The sequence below is a fragment of the Lutjanus erythropterus genome, chromosome 4, assembly GCF_056507025.1.
Source record: "Lutjanus erythropterus isolate fLutEry1 chromosome 4, fLutEry1.hap2, whole genome shotgun sequence".
In the NCBI taxonomy this organism is placed as follows: domain Eukaryota; kingdom Metazoa; phylum Chordata; class Actinopteri; order Lutjaniformes; family Lutjanidae; genus Lutjanus; species Lutjanus erythropterus.
In genome coordinates, this window is record NC_139320.1 from 44,360,857 (window position 1) to 44,377,645 (window position 16,789).

At 38.8% G+C, this 16,789-nt stretch overlaps 1 protein-coding gene across 2 annotated transcripts in view; it reads left to right on the plus strand.

Moving 5' to 3' along the window:
- dync2h1 (dynein cytoplasmic 2 heavy chain 1) overlaps positions 1–16,789 on the plus strand; it is a 164,849-nt gene that overhangs the window by 27,253 nt on the left and 120,807 nt on the right. For both annotated transcript variants that reach the window (XM_084718107.1, XM_084718108.1), the window contains exons 33-45: positions 219–332; positions 561–711; positions 4,606–4,811; positions 6,180–6,362; positions 6,609–6,791; positions 7,913–8,136; positions 8,441–8,556; positions 14,093–14,292; positions 14,487–14,618; positions 14,828–14,960; positions 15,155–15,362; positions 15,984–16,113; positions 16,458–16,613. In XM_084718107.1, coding sequence (XP_084574233.1) covers positions 219–332; positions 561–711; positions 4,606–4,811; positions 6,180–6,362; positions 6,609–6,791; positions 7,913–8,136; positions 8,441–8,556; positions 14,093–14,292; positions 14,487–14,618; positions 14,828–14,960; positions 15,155–15,362; positions 15,984–16,113; positions 16,458–16,613 — 2,136 coding nt within the window. The remainder of the gene's footprint in view (positions 1–218; positions 333–560; positions 712–4,605; positions 4,812–6,179; positions 6,363–6,608; positions 6,792–7,912; positions 8,137–8,440; positions 8,557–14,092; positions 14,293–14,486; positions 14,619–14,827; positions 14,961–15,154; positions 15,363–15,983; positions 16,114–16,457; positions 16,614–16,789) is intronic.

The following is a 16,789-nucleotide window of genomic DNA, read 5'->3' on the forward strand; positions in this document are numbered from 1 at the left end:
AACCAATAAACACTAATGCAAACAGTGCCTGTACTTTTTTGCCAGTGTAGGCATGAAATAATAAATTACTTTCACAACAGCCTTAAAAATTAAAAAAAACTCTTGAATTTAACTTGTAATAACCTGCAGAAACACTGTACTAATCTAAGAGTTTTAGACACTCATTTTATTCGTATATTTATTTGTTAATGTGCTTCAACTGTTCTCCTTCTTTTTAGGAGTGGTTAAGTGAACTGTCTGTGGAAATGAAGGAGACTTTGAAGCACCTGCTATATGAATGTATTTCAGCGGGGAAAAAAGGGTCAGTAGACCCCTCACGCTACCCATCACAGGTACATACACACATTTTCTAACAATCCGTTTGTTTTTGAAGATATATGTACAATATCTTTTTTTCTGAGTATTCCTGAATGTGTTTGATGTAGTAAAATGTTTCTTCAGTGGCAGCTCAACTGGAGCAATACTTTGTTCAAGTTGAGATCCAAGACCACATATGCCACAGAACTTTGCAGCAAGAACGTCTCCTTAATTGCTGTGAAACTTTCTTACTTTTGGTGCAGATTCTGTGTCTCGCTGAGCAAATCCAGTTTACTGAAGATGTGGAAAGAGCTCTGAAAGAGCAAAATTTGCAGCAGCTGGAGCTGGAGCTCAATGCCAAATTAGAACACTACACCACGGTGGACACCAGCTCAGATGATAACGCTAACACAGGTAATTCTCTCAGTGTGTGTTTATAGATGTATTGGTGAATGTGTGCTCTTTCAGACTGGTGTCACTTATCCGGAACTGCACCAGATACTAGTTTTAGGGACTTTTACAGTAATTTTTACTTCCTTTAGGTAGGTAATGCTTCTAGAAAGAGAATGTTGGCCACAGTCTCTTAATTTCAGCATGAACAAATTAGCTAAAATGCAATTCTCAGCCAACAGTAGCTATTCTGGGATAAGGTTCCCCTTAAACTGAAAAAAGTTTCTGAAATAAGGTGGTGGTTTTTTTTGTGTTTTTTTTTAACTCAAAGCTCCACTCTGTCTTCAACCTTATCTCATTTGAAATTTGACCTCTAAGGTATTTTTGCAGTCTGTTTATTTGCAGAAAGCAGCCAAACTTAGTCAAACTTAACTGTAGCTGTTAGCTAAATAGCAGCATACCTACTGACTGTGTGTATGGAGTGTCAGAACTTACCAGCATCTTTGTTTTTTGTGGAAATTTCCTGTAGACCTGTCTCCTTCTGTCTCTGTACGTTCATAAAGCGCATCCACACGGCTTCAGGGTTATCTGTTGTTTTTCAAGTTGAAGCATTTTGAACTTGTATGGATTTGCCTTCACCTCAGTTTCACCCAGAGAGAATCTGCATGTTTGTGTTATCTCCCATCTTTTCAGTGACTTTGTACAAGACAGTGCCACCTGTGAAATTTGCTTTATGTTCAGTTTGACTCTGAACACCCAAAGTAGGTCATCGTTCGCTGACATTTTAACCATAGCAACTTTTTAAGATGATACTATGTCGGGTCTGTGTGACTTGTTTTGGTGTTTTTCTGACCACTAGTGGCCAAAATAAATCATTGCCGTTTTAAACCAGTACAGGATGCTGATGTCTGGAAACATTTCACACATGTTAAATAAAAATAGCTGAATGGAAATAGAGATGGCATTAAAGGAGAACTTTGATATATATTTTACTGTAGGAAATCATAAAATGACTGTGTTATATCATAAGCATTAAAAGAAGTAGTAGATGAAATTGTCGCTGAATTGAGCAATATGTCAGTGGAGTCTGGCAGGCAGGAGTGCAGGCAGTTACTGAACTCCAGCTCCAGATTGTGTATTTTCAGAGCGGTGGGCTTTTGTTTTCAGGGTTACGGGCTTAGCTTTACATTGACAGACAGCTGACAGTTTTAAACAGCTGATCAGATTACAATGGAGGACCCATTGCTGTTTGTCAGCGTCAAAATATGACACTGTGATCATCTTGTGCTCCTGTTCATTGTCCCTGCCGCCTGCAGGCAAACCTGAGCTTTGATTCAGGGGAGGAAACAACTCACTTCAACCATAGCTTGTGCATTAAAAAGGGATTCAACCTATTTAATATACCGTCTGTGGCTCCTGTTCACTATTTGGACTGCTGTAGTGATTTTTGAACGCTTTCTACTTTTAGAAAGTAATGTGTGTTTGTGTGGGTTAAATATATAGACACCGAGTTCTTTCGGTCATGTGCTTAGTATCAGTCTCTCTCTGTTTCTCTGTCTGTGTTTGTAGTTTTGTTTTAGTACATGCAAAACTCTCTGACCTCATTCATAAATATATTCAGTCATATACTGCATCTGCCTGTGCTGGTAATGATTAAACTCTGATCATGTCTTTCAACACTGAGAAGATAAAACAACTTCTGATGTGAGAGGCTGAGAGAAGCAGTACCATACTCTGTGTGATGTTTTTTGACCAGAGGTCATTGTTTACACCATTTGCAGCATGCTTAAAGATGCGCAGGGTGTTGTACTCCTCTTTTACTACTGTTTTTTTCTGTGGCAGAGCTTTCTGCTTTTTTTGCTTGCTGATCACATTCCTGACAATATTAACCTCTCCAAATTGCCTTGCTGGCCTTATAAACAACTGCTATTTGACACTTGCTTCTTGTTCCACCATCCGACTCCCTCTTGAGTTGTTAATGATTGAGCTCTGATCAAAATCTTGGGCTGTTACTGAGGACTGAGAGATTAATGCTGAATGACTGCTCTTGTGTGAATCTCTTGATAGCGAGTAAAACACAAGAGGCCGCAGCAGAGGGGCAGTTCCCTTTAAAGCTGCAGATGCAGTAGCCGGCAGGCTAATTTAATAACTTGGGGAGGAATATATGCCTATATAAAGCATGACAGCTGAGTTTTTTCACAGGACTTAAATTTGTAAAAGAGACTTTTAAATTTAAATCAAGGTTTCTTATTCATGCATGAGATGAAAAGCTCCCTCATAACCCTGCTAGTTGCATAATTTCACGGGACATTGCTAGCAAATTCCAGATTTCTGTGTCATATGATAATGTATCTAAGGAAGGAGAGAATTACTGGGGCCAAATTTTCTTCATCAGTTACTTAGATTTTGTACTTTTCTGACACGAATACCAGGTCTTTATTTCGGCTCATCACTGTTATGGAGGCTGTTGTATTTTCAGATAATATAGCTCAATTTGTGACCATCTTGCATTCAAAACTCTACCATCCACACCTGAAATAGCGCTCATCTCCATGATAACATCTCATTAAATTACTGCCCCCCTTAAAACAACCAGGTAGGCTGGAGAAGCCTCTGAGTTGCAGTACTGATTAAAGTAGCTAAAGTAATGGCAAGAAGGATAATCTAATTACCCAGTCTACATTAATGGGCCATAAACTCAGGCGGGGGGAGTGGGAGTGATCTCCCCTTTGGCACAGAGACAAGACAGAATGGTGTACATTTGGCAAAGTATTTTTTTGTGCTCCTGCGGTGAGGCTGACATCACTGATGCACTCCTACACACACAGCAGTCAATGCATCGACCTAACACCTAACAGTTGAACCCACTGGAATTTAAAATATGAATATGAATATGAAACTCAGAAAAGGAACCCACAAAGAATGTGTATGACTCAAACATCTAAGCCTAAAATTTCTGTATGGAAAGTTCTTCCTCACTATATCCTCATTGCAATTTTGCAGTAGTTGGTTGAATTTGGAAGTAAAAAGAAATTGTTTTTATTATATACAGGCCATTAAACTAGTCATTTTATATATGCATATTTATACATTTATACACTTATTTAAGTTTGGAGTCATCAAATACTTGTTGAAGTTATTGTGACCAAGATATGCACGGAGACAGGGAATGTTCAGTCAAACAGTAAAACATAATGTAACATTCCTGCTATATTTTTGTTCCTTTGTATTTTCTCTTTCATTTTTGCTCAGTAGTGGCATCACTCTCTTCTCAAACTGCAGAGGATACTAAATAATTAGTGCTGGCAGACAAGTTAGTAATAATGACACTGTTTCTAAATTGCCACAAGTGCATCAGTTCAGTATCAGTGTGGCTGTATTGATACATGACAAAGTTTCTCTTTATTACTTGTTTAAAAATGACACCTGAGATGTTTGTTTACACAGTGAGTGGTCCCATTTATTCTTCTCACCAATCAATACAATTCAGCACTTTACTTTAAAACAGTTTTTCTACAACTGACAAAAGCTGTGATTTTATGGTGACATAAAACCTATTGCCATTCTGTCTGCCTAAAAGTAAAGCCTTCCATCTAAACAGCAAAAATGACACCTGGTGGGGTTATCTAATAACCTCGGGTAATATTAACACCAAATACGTTAGTAATTAGTTTGCAAGTTTTGAAAGTAAATATTAATAAGAATATTAAATATTTAATTTAATTGTTCGAGAGAAGGGGGGCACAGTAAAGTATATTACAGAGATCCTGGAATGGACTTGAAAAATAGTTAGTTAGTTAGTGTTTACTCCTGTGTATTTTTATCTTTTTTATTACAAATGATCCCCTTTTATGATCAAATTTGTCATAACTTCAGAAATTCTGCCACCTCGATACTGATGCATGTCATCCTGTACAGAGTCCAGTGTCCTGCAGCTGAAGTTGAAGGCCTTGATCCTGGATATTATTCACAACATCAGTGTGGTGAAGCAGCTTCACCAGGCAGGAGTTACCAGCCCTAATGCCTGGGTCTGGAAGAAGCAGCTTCGCTTCTACATGGGAGGAGACAAATGTTGCATCATACATATGGTGGACGCACAATTCAACTATACATATGAATACCAGGTGTGTTAGCATGTGCTGTAGATGTAAGTCGAATGCACTCCTCGTTTGTGATTGAAAAAATGTCTATTTTTACTTGATAAATGAGTAAAAATTATGAAGTAATTGTCAAATTGGATGATCTGTATCATCACCTAGGCACAACTTTATTTTGAAAAAGAGTTCGACCATAAAATTGTTGATTCAAAATTAAGTGGCTTTTGTGAGTTGGCATAAATGTAACAGAATGTGTTAAATGACCACATGATATCATCTGATGACGATTGCAGACCCCTGAATTGAGTCAAGTCAAAATCATATCACCCGTTTTCACCGTCCTTTATTCTGTGAAAATTCTCAGTCATCCAGGTCGTGGTATTCGCAGCAAAGGTTGTCGTAGGCAACTGGACAAGTCCAGTTGTCCATGACAACCTGTGCTATAAACTCCCCCTTACCTGACTCACATTCATGATTCACATTTCAGTGAGGCTGCACAATGAACAGAATTATTAGCGAAATATGCAATATCCAAATTGCAGAAGCTTAAATTTCTTGATAAAGGAAAAATGTGTGACAAACAGTGTTGTAATGAAGTACTGTGGTGCTGCATATGCACTGGTCTACAAATCATACTTTACAGTTGGAAATTTTTGTTAGGTACAGACACCAACAAATGTCACATAATCATAATTCTAATATTATTTTGTGATCCAACAATAATTTTATTAACAGTACCGTGCAGCCATACATTTCAACAACCTGTGACATTTTCCATATAATTAAATACTGTGCGTGCAATTTATATTTTCTTACTGTAATTCGTCAACAAATATGTATTAGGCTAAAAATTCTCATGCATGTCCAATCTATTTTGTCAAACTCTGATAGAACAAAGCAGAACACAGACCTACATGCATACATACCAAAGCCACTTGCAGTTTCACACAAGTTACTCAGGCACCCATATATATTCATACATGCTTTACTTAACTTAATCCGCAATAACATTTTAGATATAGATAGTTTCTTTGTTTCTTTATTTCCCAGATATACTTGAAGTTCTTACTTTTATCCTTTTGAGGGCACTGTTTATACATAGATGAGGAGCAGTGAAGATGTCCCCTCTGCAGTTCCTTTAAAAAACACAAGCTGGTCTCAGTCATTTTCATTTTGCCTGTCCTTCATTTGTTTTTCATTCCTCCTTTTCTTAATCCATCATCTGTCTGCCTTTATCCTCTGCTGGCTTCTTTTCCCCTCTCTCTTGTGCCCCACCACCCTTCCCTCACTCCCTGATATCTTTATTTCTGTCTGGCCATCTCTCTGTGTTTCTGTCTGTTCCTTTCTCACTTTATCGCTCACTTTCTTCTCCGTCCTACCTCTGCTGTCTCCCAGGGGAATGCGGCTAAGCTGGTACACACTCCGCTGACTGATAAGTGCTACCTGACTCTGACCCAGGCCATGAAGATGGGGCTTGGGGGGAACCCCTATGGGCCTGCTGGCACAGGCAAGACTGAGTCGGTCAAAGCCCTGGGGGGGCTGTTCGGACGCCAAGTGCTAGTGTTCAACTGTGATGAGGTATAAAGATGCTCCCAGAGTATGGATATGAGTATGATAGATTTTAACATACCTAAAACTTTATATTAGTGATCATTATTTGAGAGTAACACACATATGCAATGAACATATACCCTGTATGCATATTTCTGATCATTCAACTTTTGACTGCACACACAAACACACACAAAAAGAAGACAATGAGAACACACAAGAAGGTATTCTTTCTGGTTTGCATCTGTCTGCAATGTCTTGTCTCTTTTTCAGGGCATTGATGTGAAATCAATGGGACGAATCTTTGTGGGCTTGGTGAAGTGTGGAGCATGGGGCTGCTTTGACGAGTTTAACCGCTTAGAGGAGGCCGTGTTGTCTGCAGTTTCCATGCAGATTCAGGCTATTCAAGATTCCCTGAAACATCACAAGAAAACATGTGATCTGCTGGGGAAAGAGGTAGGAAAATAAGAATAAATGCAAACACATTAATGTTTCCAAGCCCACTTTCTGTCTTTTTGCAGATGTTTCTCAATTATTATATCTTTCTGTTTAATGCACTAGTTTGGATGCACACACTAGGGATAGCTTGGATAATCTAGTCTTGCGTGTTGTATGAGGTACTTATCAATAGTTGTCAGCGCAACTCCAGTTTGGAGGAGTAGAGAGGGGCACCAATGTGGAAGCTAAGCAATGAACATGCTGTGGACAGTGTCAGCAACAAAACATATTTTAAAAAAATCAATATCAGTATAAGTGTATGCTTATATTTAGAATTCACTTTTTTACCGTATTGTCAGACATTCTTTTTCAATGTGAAACAGTTGTTATATAAGCCAGACATCGCTCTCTCCAAACCAGCCCAACTCCATTAGTGAAATCAGTAATTTTTCCTTGCAGAACACAGGAGTTGCTGGTCCCCTGCTGCCTCGACCTGTTAGTTTGTCTTTGTTATTGTGTGACTGCGGTGAATCCAAACTATCTTTTTAAAACACCAAAGTCACACTATACTCCAAACAAACTAACAGATCCAGGCAGCGGAGGACCAGTAACTCCTGTGAGGTAAAATCCCCGATCTCACCCATGGTATTTGGTGGGTCTGGAGAGAGCAATATTTGGCTTGTATGACAACAATTTCCTGCCCAGAAAGGCTGTGTGATACCAAAGTAAAGTGGTAAAAATACATTAAATACAAAACTGATATTGATTTTTTTTAGGTGGACCTTTTTTTAAGAAAGTAAAATAGGTTTTGCTGCAGACCCTGGCCACAGCACTTCATCGCTTGCTTTCTGTGTTGGTGCCTGTCTCTGTTTCTCCTAACTGTGCTGCATCTACTGTAGGTAATGCACTAACTATAGATAGGTACCTCATACAACCTTGCATTAAATAATCCAAACTATCCCTTTAAACACAGAGAGTGTAAGTTTTTATCTTCAGCCTTGAAAAGTTATTTATTCATCCACTGTGTTAGAGATGGCTGGGTCATTAATCATCAAGCAATCAATCAAACTATATTCCTGCTAGTATAACACATATATTATTAATGAGACTAACATTTCCTTGTTCTCCTCATCCTCCAGGTGGAACTGGACCCAAACTCTGGGGTGTTCATCACACTGAACCCGGCAGGGAAAGGCTACGGAGGTAGACAGAAGCTCCCGGACAACCTGAAGCAGCTGTTCAGGCCTGTGGCCATGAGCAGGCCAGACAATGAGCTCATTGCTGAGGTCATCCTCTACTCTGAGGGCTTCAAAAATGGAGAAATGCTGGGCCGCAAGCTGGTGGCCATCTTCAACCTGGCTAGGTAAAAATTGTGTGGTTACCTTTTTTTTAGAAGGAGCAGGAATATGAGACTTATTGCATCATCCATAAACATTGTCCATAAACTTATCAGCGGACTACTATTCATGCAATATTTGTGTGACCTGTGTTTTGTGTAGGAGTTGAATTTATCTTAAATTATCTACACCGCCACTACAGTCTATTGCAAAATATTGATTTTGTGCATAAGTTATCCTCTCCCTCCCACCCATTAGCACTACATCCAGTACCAGTCAATGCAGAGTATGTGAGTATGTGTGAAAATGTGCCTTTATTTGTGCATCTAGGGAGCTGTTGACTCCCCAGCAGCACTATGACTGGGGTTTGCGTGCTCTGAAGACGGTGCTGAAGGCCTGTGGCAGTCTCCTGCAGCAACAGAGGAGGAGTCATGAGAAGGACAAGAGTAAGACCCCCTCTAGCTATTTTTTTATTTTAAGGTACAATATTTCTGTGAGGCATTTTTACTTTTCCAATAGCAGAGCGTGACAGGAAAGTTAGGAGAGAGTGGGCTCTTCTTTGACCATGACCTCAAGTTACATTCATTGCTACCAAAAGTACATAGTACCATAACTTGTTGTGTTGGGGAAACACAACTGCACAACACAGCACATATAACGCATTTGACAAATGGGACTAGTGCAGAGAGCAACAGGATTTATTGATTGAAATAAACTGCAACATGTCATGATCTACAATCATATATCATCAAGGGCTGAAAAAGGGCGTGCTTTCATCCTATCCAAACACAACACCAGTGTTTTTACTGACGACCTGTGTGATGCAGAAAAAACATTTGGTGCTGATCATGGGTGAATACAAAAACTTTTAAAAGACAAAAATATTTGCTCTCATCTGTCCATGACATACTTCAATGAGCCTGCCACAGATGTTGCATCTGGTCAGAAGTGGGGCTGCACAATTAATCATAATATTATCAAAATTGCAGTGTCACCAGGTGCGATATCCAAATTGTAGAGCCCTGGAATTTGAATTTGATAAATGAAAAATGTGTGACAAAACACCATTATAATGAATCTTGTTCTCCAGATGTAAAAGAAAAACGTTTGTTTGTTGCAGACCCCAACAAATGTCACATCATCGTGACTTTTAATAGCTTTTGGTCAGTGAAAATTAAATTTGTAATGCAAAAATGACCATCCCCACTAATCATATTGCATATTGCAATCACAGTTCCAGTCAGAATAATTGCAGAATGACTTATTTACCATATCTTGTGGCCTTAGTCAAAAGCTTGCTGACAATTTTGCTGTTTTAGGCAGGGAACAATCTTTTTCAGTGACATTAAGGTTTACTGAAGGTAAGTTCTAAATACTATATCCTGACGGATACTGGGTTTTTGAGGCAGATACTTACAGTGATTAGGGCTGTATCTAACTCATTTCAGGGCATACCAAACTCTTTTATCAGCCTACATGAGTTTGTTTTACCGCTAAGACTCATGTTTTAATGCCTCTCTTCATCGTTGGTGATGTAAGAACATGTCTACACAGACAGACAAAGTAAAAGTGTACTTCCTCCTGCTCATAGTTCAGTTTTAGAATCTTATCTCCATGGCGCATCTCTCCTGCCAGACTGTAGCCGCTGTCCAACATCAGCTGCCCCCCATTTCTATCAGCTTCACTCACAGTTAATTTTTTTGTTTGTGATGATTTTGAGACCCCTTTATAAAGTTTACAGCCTGCCATGCATACATGCAAGAGCCGAAACTTGTTTACCAGCAGCTCATTTCATCTTGTCAGTTAACCAGTGCCTGTTGTTACAGGAATTCTTATAAATATGTACACAAGCTAATATAAAAATATACTTATGACTCCCCTTATTTGCAATTCCTCATTGAAATGTATTCCTGTGCATTTTTGTAAGCTTCTGTTTTCTCCTGTTATTGTAATACACATTGATAAAAAAAAAAAACAAGGATCACAGTTGATTTAAAGGTCTCCAACTGATGTTTCCACTGACTGATTTTCAGGGGGAAGCCCTACTATTTATGTTGGGAAATTAACAAAAACTGATAGTGATATAACTGCAGCAAGTTAATATATTGGCCCCGACTAAAAACTGTTATGTTTTCAGTTAGTTAATCCTCAACACAAAACACACAGCAGGACAGTACACACAATCAATTCGTATTTGAGCAGCCATTCCAGACAATTAACTGAATGTTTGTGTAACAAGTGTCACTGTAACTGTCTCCCAAGAGTCATCTAGTGTCAGTAGTGACAACTGATAATAAGAGCTTCTAAAAATTACAGGTTGGTTTGATATGTCTTCAATACTCAATACAAGAATTTATTCATGCTTGATAGGTGGAAACAATAACACAGTAATAGAGTAGATATCCACCAAGTAACACAAGTAGACACAATGGACTAATTGTGCATTTTACATACAGAAATGGTTAAATCATATTATATTGTCATTGTGTACTATTTTACTGTTTCAGAGGATTTAAATGTGTCCCATGATAGTAAGAAAGCATTTATAGACAAGGTGTCTAAAGTCTAGATGTACTAACCCAGCAGTGGTGACTGTAACTGACATCAGTCTGCTGCCTCATAACTCCACAGAAAATCATCCCCATCAGAAAAGCAGGACCATTCAATTACCAGATACTTCATTTATATGTTAAGAGCTGACCTCAGGACATCAGCCATTGAATCTGTTACATTGAATTAGTTCCAAAACACCCCCAGAAAGCTCAGTGGTAATAAAGTAGTATTTTTAGTGATAACTCCTAAAATTATTGTTTCAACATGAGCTACCTGATGAGATGAGCAAATCTTTGAATACCCTGCTCAGTGGTTCAGAAACCAAATTGTTAAATCAGTAGTCAAATAATCCTGATTCCTCCTCTGGCTGGTGACAGCCTGCTCAACAAATCAGAAATAAATATACCACTAAGCCTGAATAGACAGTACTGTACTGTCATATCACATAACACATGGCAGACTGCCAAAAGCTTATTGAAGTTTATCAACGTTTAACGTCTGTGTAAGATTTTTTTAAATTAATAATTCATATTCACACACTTGTTAGTCCACAATGTCAAACTGACTGTACTATATTTACATAGCTTATAATGTTTCTGGAGTTAAGTAAAATGTCCCAATAGACCTTTTTCACAGCAGACATATTGGTATGAAATCGTAAGATAAACACAGGTGTTACCAGTGATACTAATTAAGCTCCCGTTCCATTTAGTCTACCAGAGCCTTTCCAGTGAGACAACATACACAGTATTAGCACCCTGTCTGTGTTTGACCTGAATGGAATGGGACCTTAGAAAGTGTCATAGCAACAGCAGTGTTTACCCTTAGATGTATTAGATACTGGAACCAGTACGCAAAGATGACACACATTCAGTCCATTAAAATTCTTTACCTGATGCGTGAGCCAAAAAAGTGTTCTAGCTCCCTGGTTTACTTCCTGGATATATGACCCACTGAATATGTGCAGTAGTGCCCCCCCCCCCCCTTCCCCCACCCGCGAGTTCTGCCCATTGACTTTACATTGTGATGATGTTGCAGATTTGAAATTGCTTACAGTTACAAATATAAAACCTCCATGGATCAAAAAAGAAAGAGTGTTAATTGACCTTGTTTGCATTTTGAGTTGCCCTGTCATCAGTTTTACAGATATCTCTTTTATAATGGTGGCTTATGGGGGAAAATGCTTTTTGGGCTGCAATACCAAGACTGGCCACAGGGGGAAAAAATGGAGGCAAAACTGACCTGCAGTGCCCTTTCTAGGTTTACATATTACAATCAATGTGTTTTTCCCACTCTTTCATGTCAGAAATGGTGCCGTGGAAAAGGTCTGTTGTTCCACAAAAAGTCAATAATTTTAAAACATACATTAGCGTCTCTAAAAAAGCTGGAACTGTTGCACTGATAGTAAGCATCTGACCTGAGAGATGGAAAGCTGTTGAGCTGATTGAAAGGATTAGAGGATAAGGTGAAAATTCGGCTGGTTTGGAGATGCTTATCCTGTCCCCAACAGGGTCACACTACAAAATGTTTTGATAATCTGTGTCTCTGTGTGTGGACATCTCTTAAATGCTGTCTGAGACACACTACGCATGAGTGTGCTTGAACATCAAAAGGCTCTATTGACCAGCACTTTCTGTGTATACCTGCTGTTGTCCTTGCCCTCTAAATCCTCTAATACAGACATGCCATCAATTGACATTTAGCCCAAATGCTCCCCTTAAAAACTTTCCTTCCCTTGGGCTTTTTTGTACTTTTGTCCTTCTCCATTCTCTCATTCCTAAACACTTTGCTAGAGTTCTGTTGTTTACCTCTTCAGCACCTCTTTCCCCACCTCCTTCCCCCTTCTTCTGACCTCTTGTTAGCTCTCTCTCTGATACCTGGCTGTCGATGCCACTCTCGTCCCACTCGTTCCCACTCGCTGCCCTCTGTTTCTCAACCCCATCTCCCCTTCATGTCTCTGCTTTTCAGCCCCCCCCCCCCCCCCCCCACCTCCTCTCCCTTCATTTTCCTCCGTCTGCCTTTTCTTGAACCCGTCCCTGTCTCTCTGTTCCACCACACGCCCTTTATCTGTCCAACACACACATATACACACACGCGCTACATGCACCTCCTGTCTGGCGATGAGTCCCCAAGGTTTTCTTGTGTTTATCTCTGTGTGTAGTCTGGCCAAGTGTTCCTCCCTGCTGTGAAAAAACACCACATTTGTGCCTGAGGGGAAGGCCAGCATCTTTGGAAAAGAGAACAAAAGTATTGACAAACTCTTAAATCATGACAGGCTTTAGTAATTAGCACTTTTATATCAGAGGGCAGGTGCAAGAGCAAAGCAATAATAGCTGGACAAGTTAAGTTTCAAAACCCTGTGTTTTCCTTTATCAAGCCTGTATTTATTTCTTTGTTTCTCTGTCTGCATCTTTCTTCACCAGCATAAAACAATTTGATAATACTTTACAATATAACTACCCTCATAAATGATTTCTAAAGATTCATAATTTGGTTGTTAATTATGTTGTAAACACTTTATAAATCATTAATAAACACAACATAAAAAGTGCAACAGTGCCCGGTTACTTGCCAAATAGTGAGCCCATGTTTATCTGAAGTTAAGCCTCAGATCTCATTGCTTACTGAGCTGACTTTGTCTTCTACATCAGCAGCATTTAAACCTGTCACCTCTATCAGATATTTGTTAATAAGTTACTGCATTTAACTAGGGCTGCAACAGCTATTTTCATAGTCAATTAATCTATTGATTATTTTCTTTATTAATAGTTGTTTGTTTTAAAACATCGGGAAATGGTGAAAAATGTCAATCAGTGATGCCCAAAGCCTAAGATGACGTCCTGTAAAGTCTTGTTTTCCTCACAATCCCAAGATGTTCAGTTTGCTGTCATAAAGGAGTAAAGAAGCCAAAAAATATTCACAATTAAGAAGCTGAAATCAGAGAATTTTGACTTTGAAAAATTGACACAAACAAACAAGCAATTTTCAAAATTGTTGACAATTAATTTAATAATTGATTAAAAGTTTAATCATTGCAGGTCTACATTTAACTACCTTCAGAATATCTTAGTAGTCAAAAAGTTTGATTTGGCATCAAATTAATATATCAAATGTGCAGATTCAAACACAAAGGCTTTGGCAGTATTGTTTACCTTAATATTTTCAGTCCACACACTGTACAATTGGCACCTTTTTTCCAATTATAAATTTTAGTAAGTTATTAATAAGTGCTCATATATTTGTATGGATCATGATTAATAACCTAATTATAAACCATTCATAAACCATGCATACTTGTTATCAACAATTACTATTTAATTAATCACATTCTTATTGAAGATTTATTAAGATTATAAGATTTTTTTTTACGTGCCTATTCTATTTGCAGCTGGAATGGGAATTAAATTGGTGTTTTTCATCTGCATGCAGTTCAGGAGAGCAGTCTGGTGGTGCAAGCGCTGAGACTGAACACCATGTCCAAGCTGACGTTTGCCGATAGCTCCCGGTTTGATGCTCTTGTCCGAGATGTCTTCTCTGGAGTTAATTTCACTGATGTGGAGGACCAGATACTAACACACGCACTGGAACAAGTCTACAAGGAGGCACGGCTTGAACTTATACCCAGCCAGGTGTGTATGAAAACATTTATATATAAGCTGAATATGCACATTATTATAATGACACATGATGCAAGCTGGTATTCAGCCAGTGTTTGGGATCACCGTATACTACAAAAAGTCTAAACACCAAGACAAGATTTGGATAGTTTGAAAAATGGTGGAAAAGCAGATTAAATGTGGGCTGTTTTTCCATCTCTGCGTAGCTGAAGAAGGCATTGGAGCTGAATGAACAGCTGAGACAACGCATGGGAGTAGTCATCGTAGGGCCAAGTGGAGCAGGGAAGTCTACACTCTGGAGGATGTTAAGAGCTGCCCTCAGCAAGACAGGCAAAGTGGTGAGTAAGAGACAAACCGCCTACTTGGATTTGCATTCATAGGTTCATACTGTGCATAACATTTCATTAAATGTGAAACTTGTAAATACATATTAAAAGCGTTGTAAATCTACCTTGTGTAAGGCTTGGATTGCAATGTTATTTAGCATTTTTTGGGTCAATTAAAATAAAACCTTCCCCAGTTTTTGACGAATGCTGTACTTCTGTAGGTGAAGCAGTACACAATGAATCCTAAGGCCATGCCCAGACAGCAGCTGCTGGGACATATAGACATGGACACCAGAGAATGGGCTGATGGTGTCCTCACACATAGTGCCAGGAATGTGGTCAGAGAACCACAGGGTAAGAAGTCTTGCTTGGCCAGTCTTTTAACCGGAAAAGTTCTTGCACTGCACCCAGCACACTCTACAAGGACTGGGTACAGTTAACCCGAAGTTGTCTGTATTTGTGATAGTCTGCTCTGTATCTACTCATGATAACGTGCTCTATGTATCTGCAGTACAGTATACATGTTTACATATTTTTACGTCTTCTAGAGGTGAGCTCATGGATTGTGTGTGATGGCGACATCGACCCAGAATGGATTGAGAGTCTGAACTCTGTGCTTGATGATAATCGTCTTTTAACCATGCCCAGTGGAGAGCGCATCCAGTTTGGACCCAATGTTAACTTCCTGTTTGAGACTCACGACCTTAGCTGTGCCTCACCAGCCACCATTTCCCGCATGGGCATGATTTTTCTCAGGTCAGTCCAACTATACAGGTTCCCTACAGGTCCTTAAAAAGTCTTAAAAGGTCTTAATTTCATATTTGCTACATAATAAAATGCCTTAAAAGTATTAAATAGTCTTGAATTCAGTTTGAAATAAATATTTAAATATTTATTTATTGAATGCTCTAAGCATGATCTAAAATTCACTTCAAATGTACAGTGTCTGTACATTTAATCTTTGGTGATTTCAGTTATTTTCAGCATAGAAACTGACATTATACCTTGACATAGTCTAATTTCAGACTGTCTGTAGGACAGTTGTAGTGACTAATATCCTTAATAACAAATATATTTTTCTCACACCAATAAATACATTAGAATAAATGTACTTTAACTCAACCAGTTATTGTCATTTTGCCTTACTTACAATACACATATTTAATCAGAATATTATGCTTATATTTTCACATTTGCTGTTTAGTTTTATTTTAGAATTGGTCTTGAATTTAATTAAAGAGAGGCATTAAAATTCTTACATTTAATTTCCAGAGACAGGTAGCAGACACACTGTATGCGGGCAGTTTTTAAGTGTTTCCCAACTAGCTTGTCTCACATGTTTTTGTAACCTCTCCCTTTTTTCACTAATGTGTTTAGCGATGAGGACATTGATGTGGGTGCCTTGTTGAAGTCATGGTTGAGGAGTCAGCCGGAGGAGTGTTGCAGTAATCTTGAAAACTGGCTGGGAGACTACTTCCAACGAGCCCTAGACTGGGTCCTCAAACAGGTAACCTTTGCCCTCTCATACTGTTACACACTGGCTCAAAAACAAACTGTGCTGGATTTTAAACACACTTTGAACTTGTGGTTTTGGCCTGGATGCTGAAACAATGCTGATATGATTTTGCACATAACGGCAGTATAGGACTTTCTGGGTAAATTACCTCCATATATACTCATGAGTGTTTGTTATAATAAGTTTAATGGGTGACATAAAAGCGAAAAATCAGCAGGCTCATTGGATAGAGACAGTTATCATATCATTTTAAGTTAACACTTACATGCTGGCATTCTGTTTTCCACCCTATTTATTCAAACTCTTTTGTACATTTTTCTCTCTCCTTTCTTCAGAATGACTTTGTGGTGGAGACTAGTCTGGTGGGTACAGTGTTTAACGGTCTGTCGCACCTCAACGCTGTGACAGAGAGAGGCCAGTTCCTTGTTGGTCTTCTTCGAGGTTTGGGAGGAAACCTCAACCTTAAAACACGACAGGAGTTTGCCAAAGAGGTAAGGACCCCTGTGTTTTTTGTAGAGGCAGAGAGTGACTACATGCACAGTTAAATTTTATTAATGTCTTATGTCTCTAAAATAAAAAGATGAATCATGATACAACTGTTAATGCAAGATATGCACCTGTTTGAGAACTGCTATAATGTCAGTAATGTACTGACAAAGATTTCAGC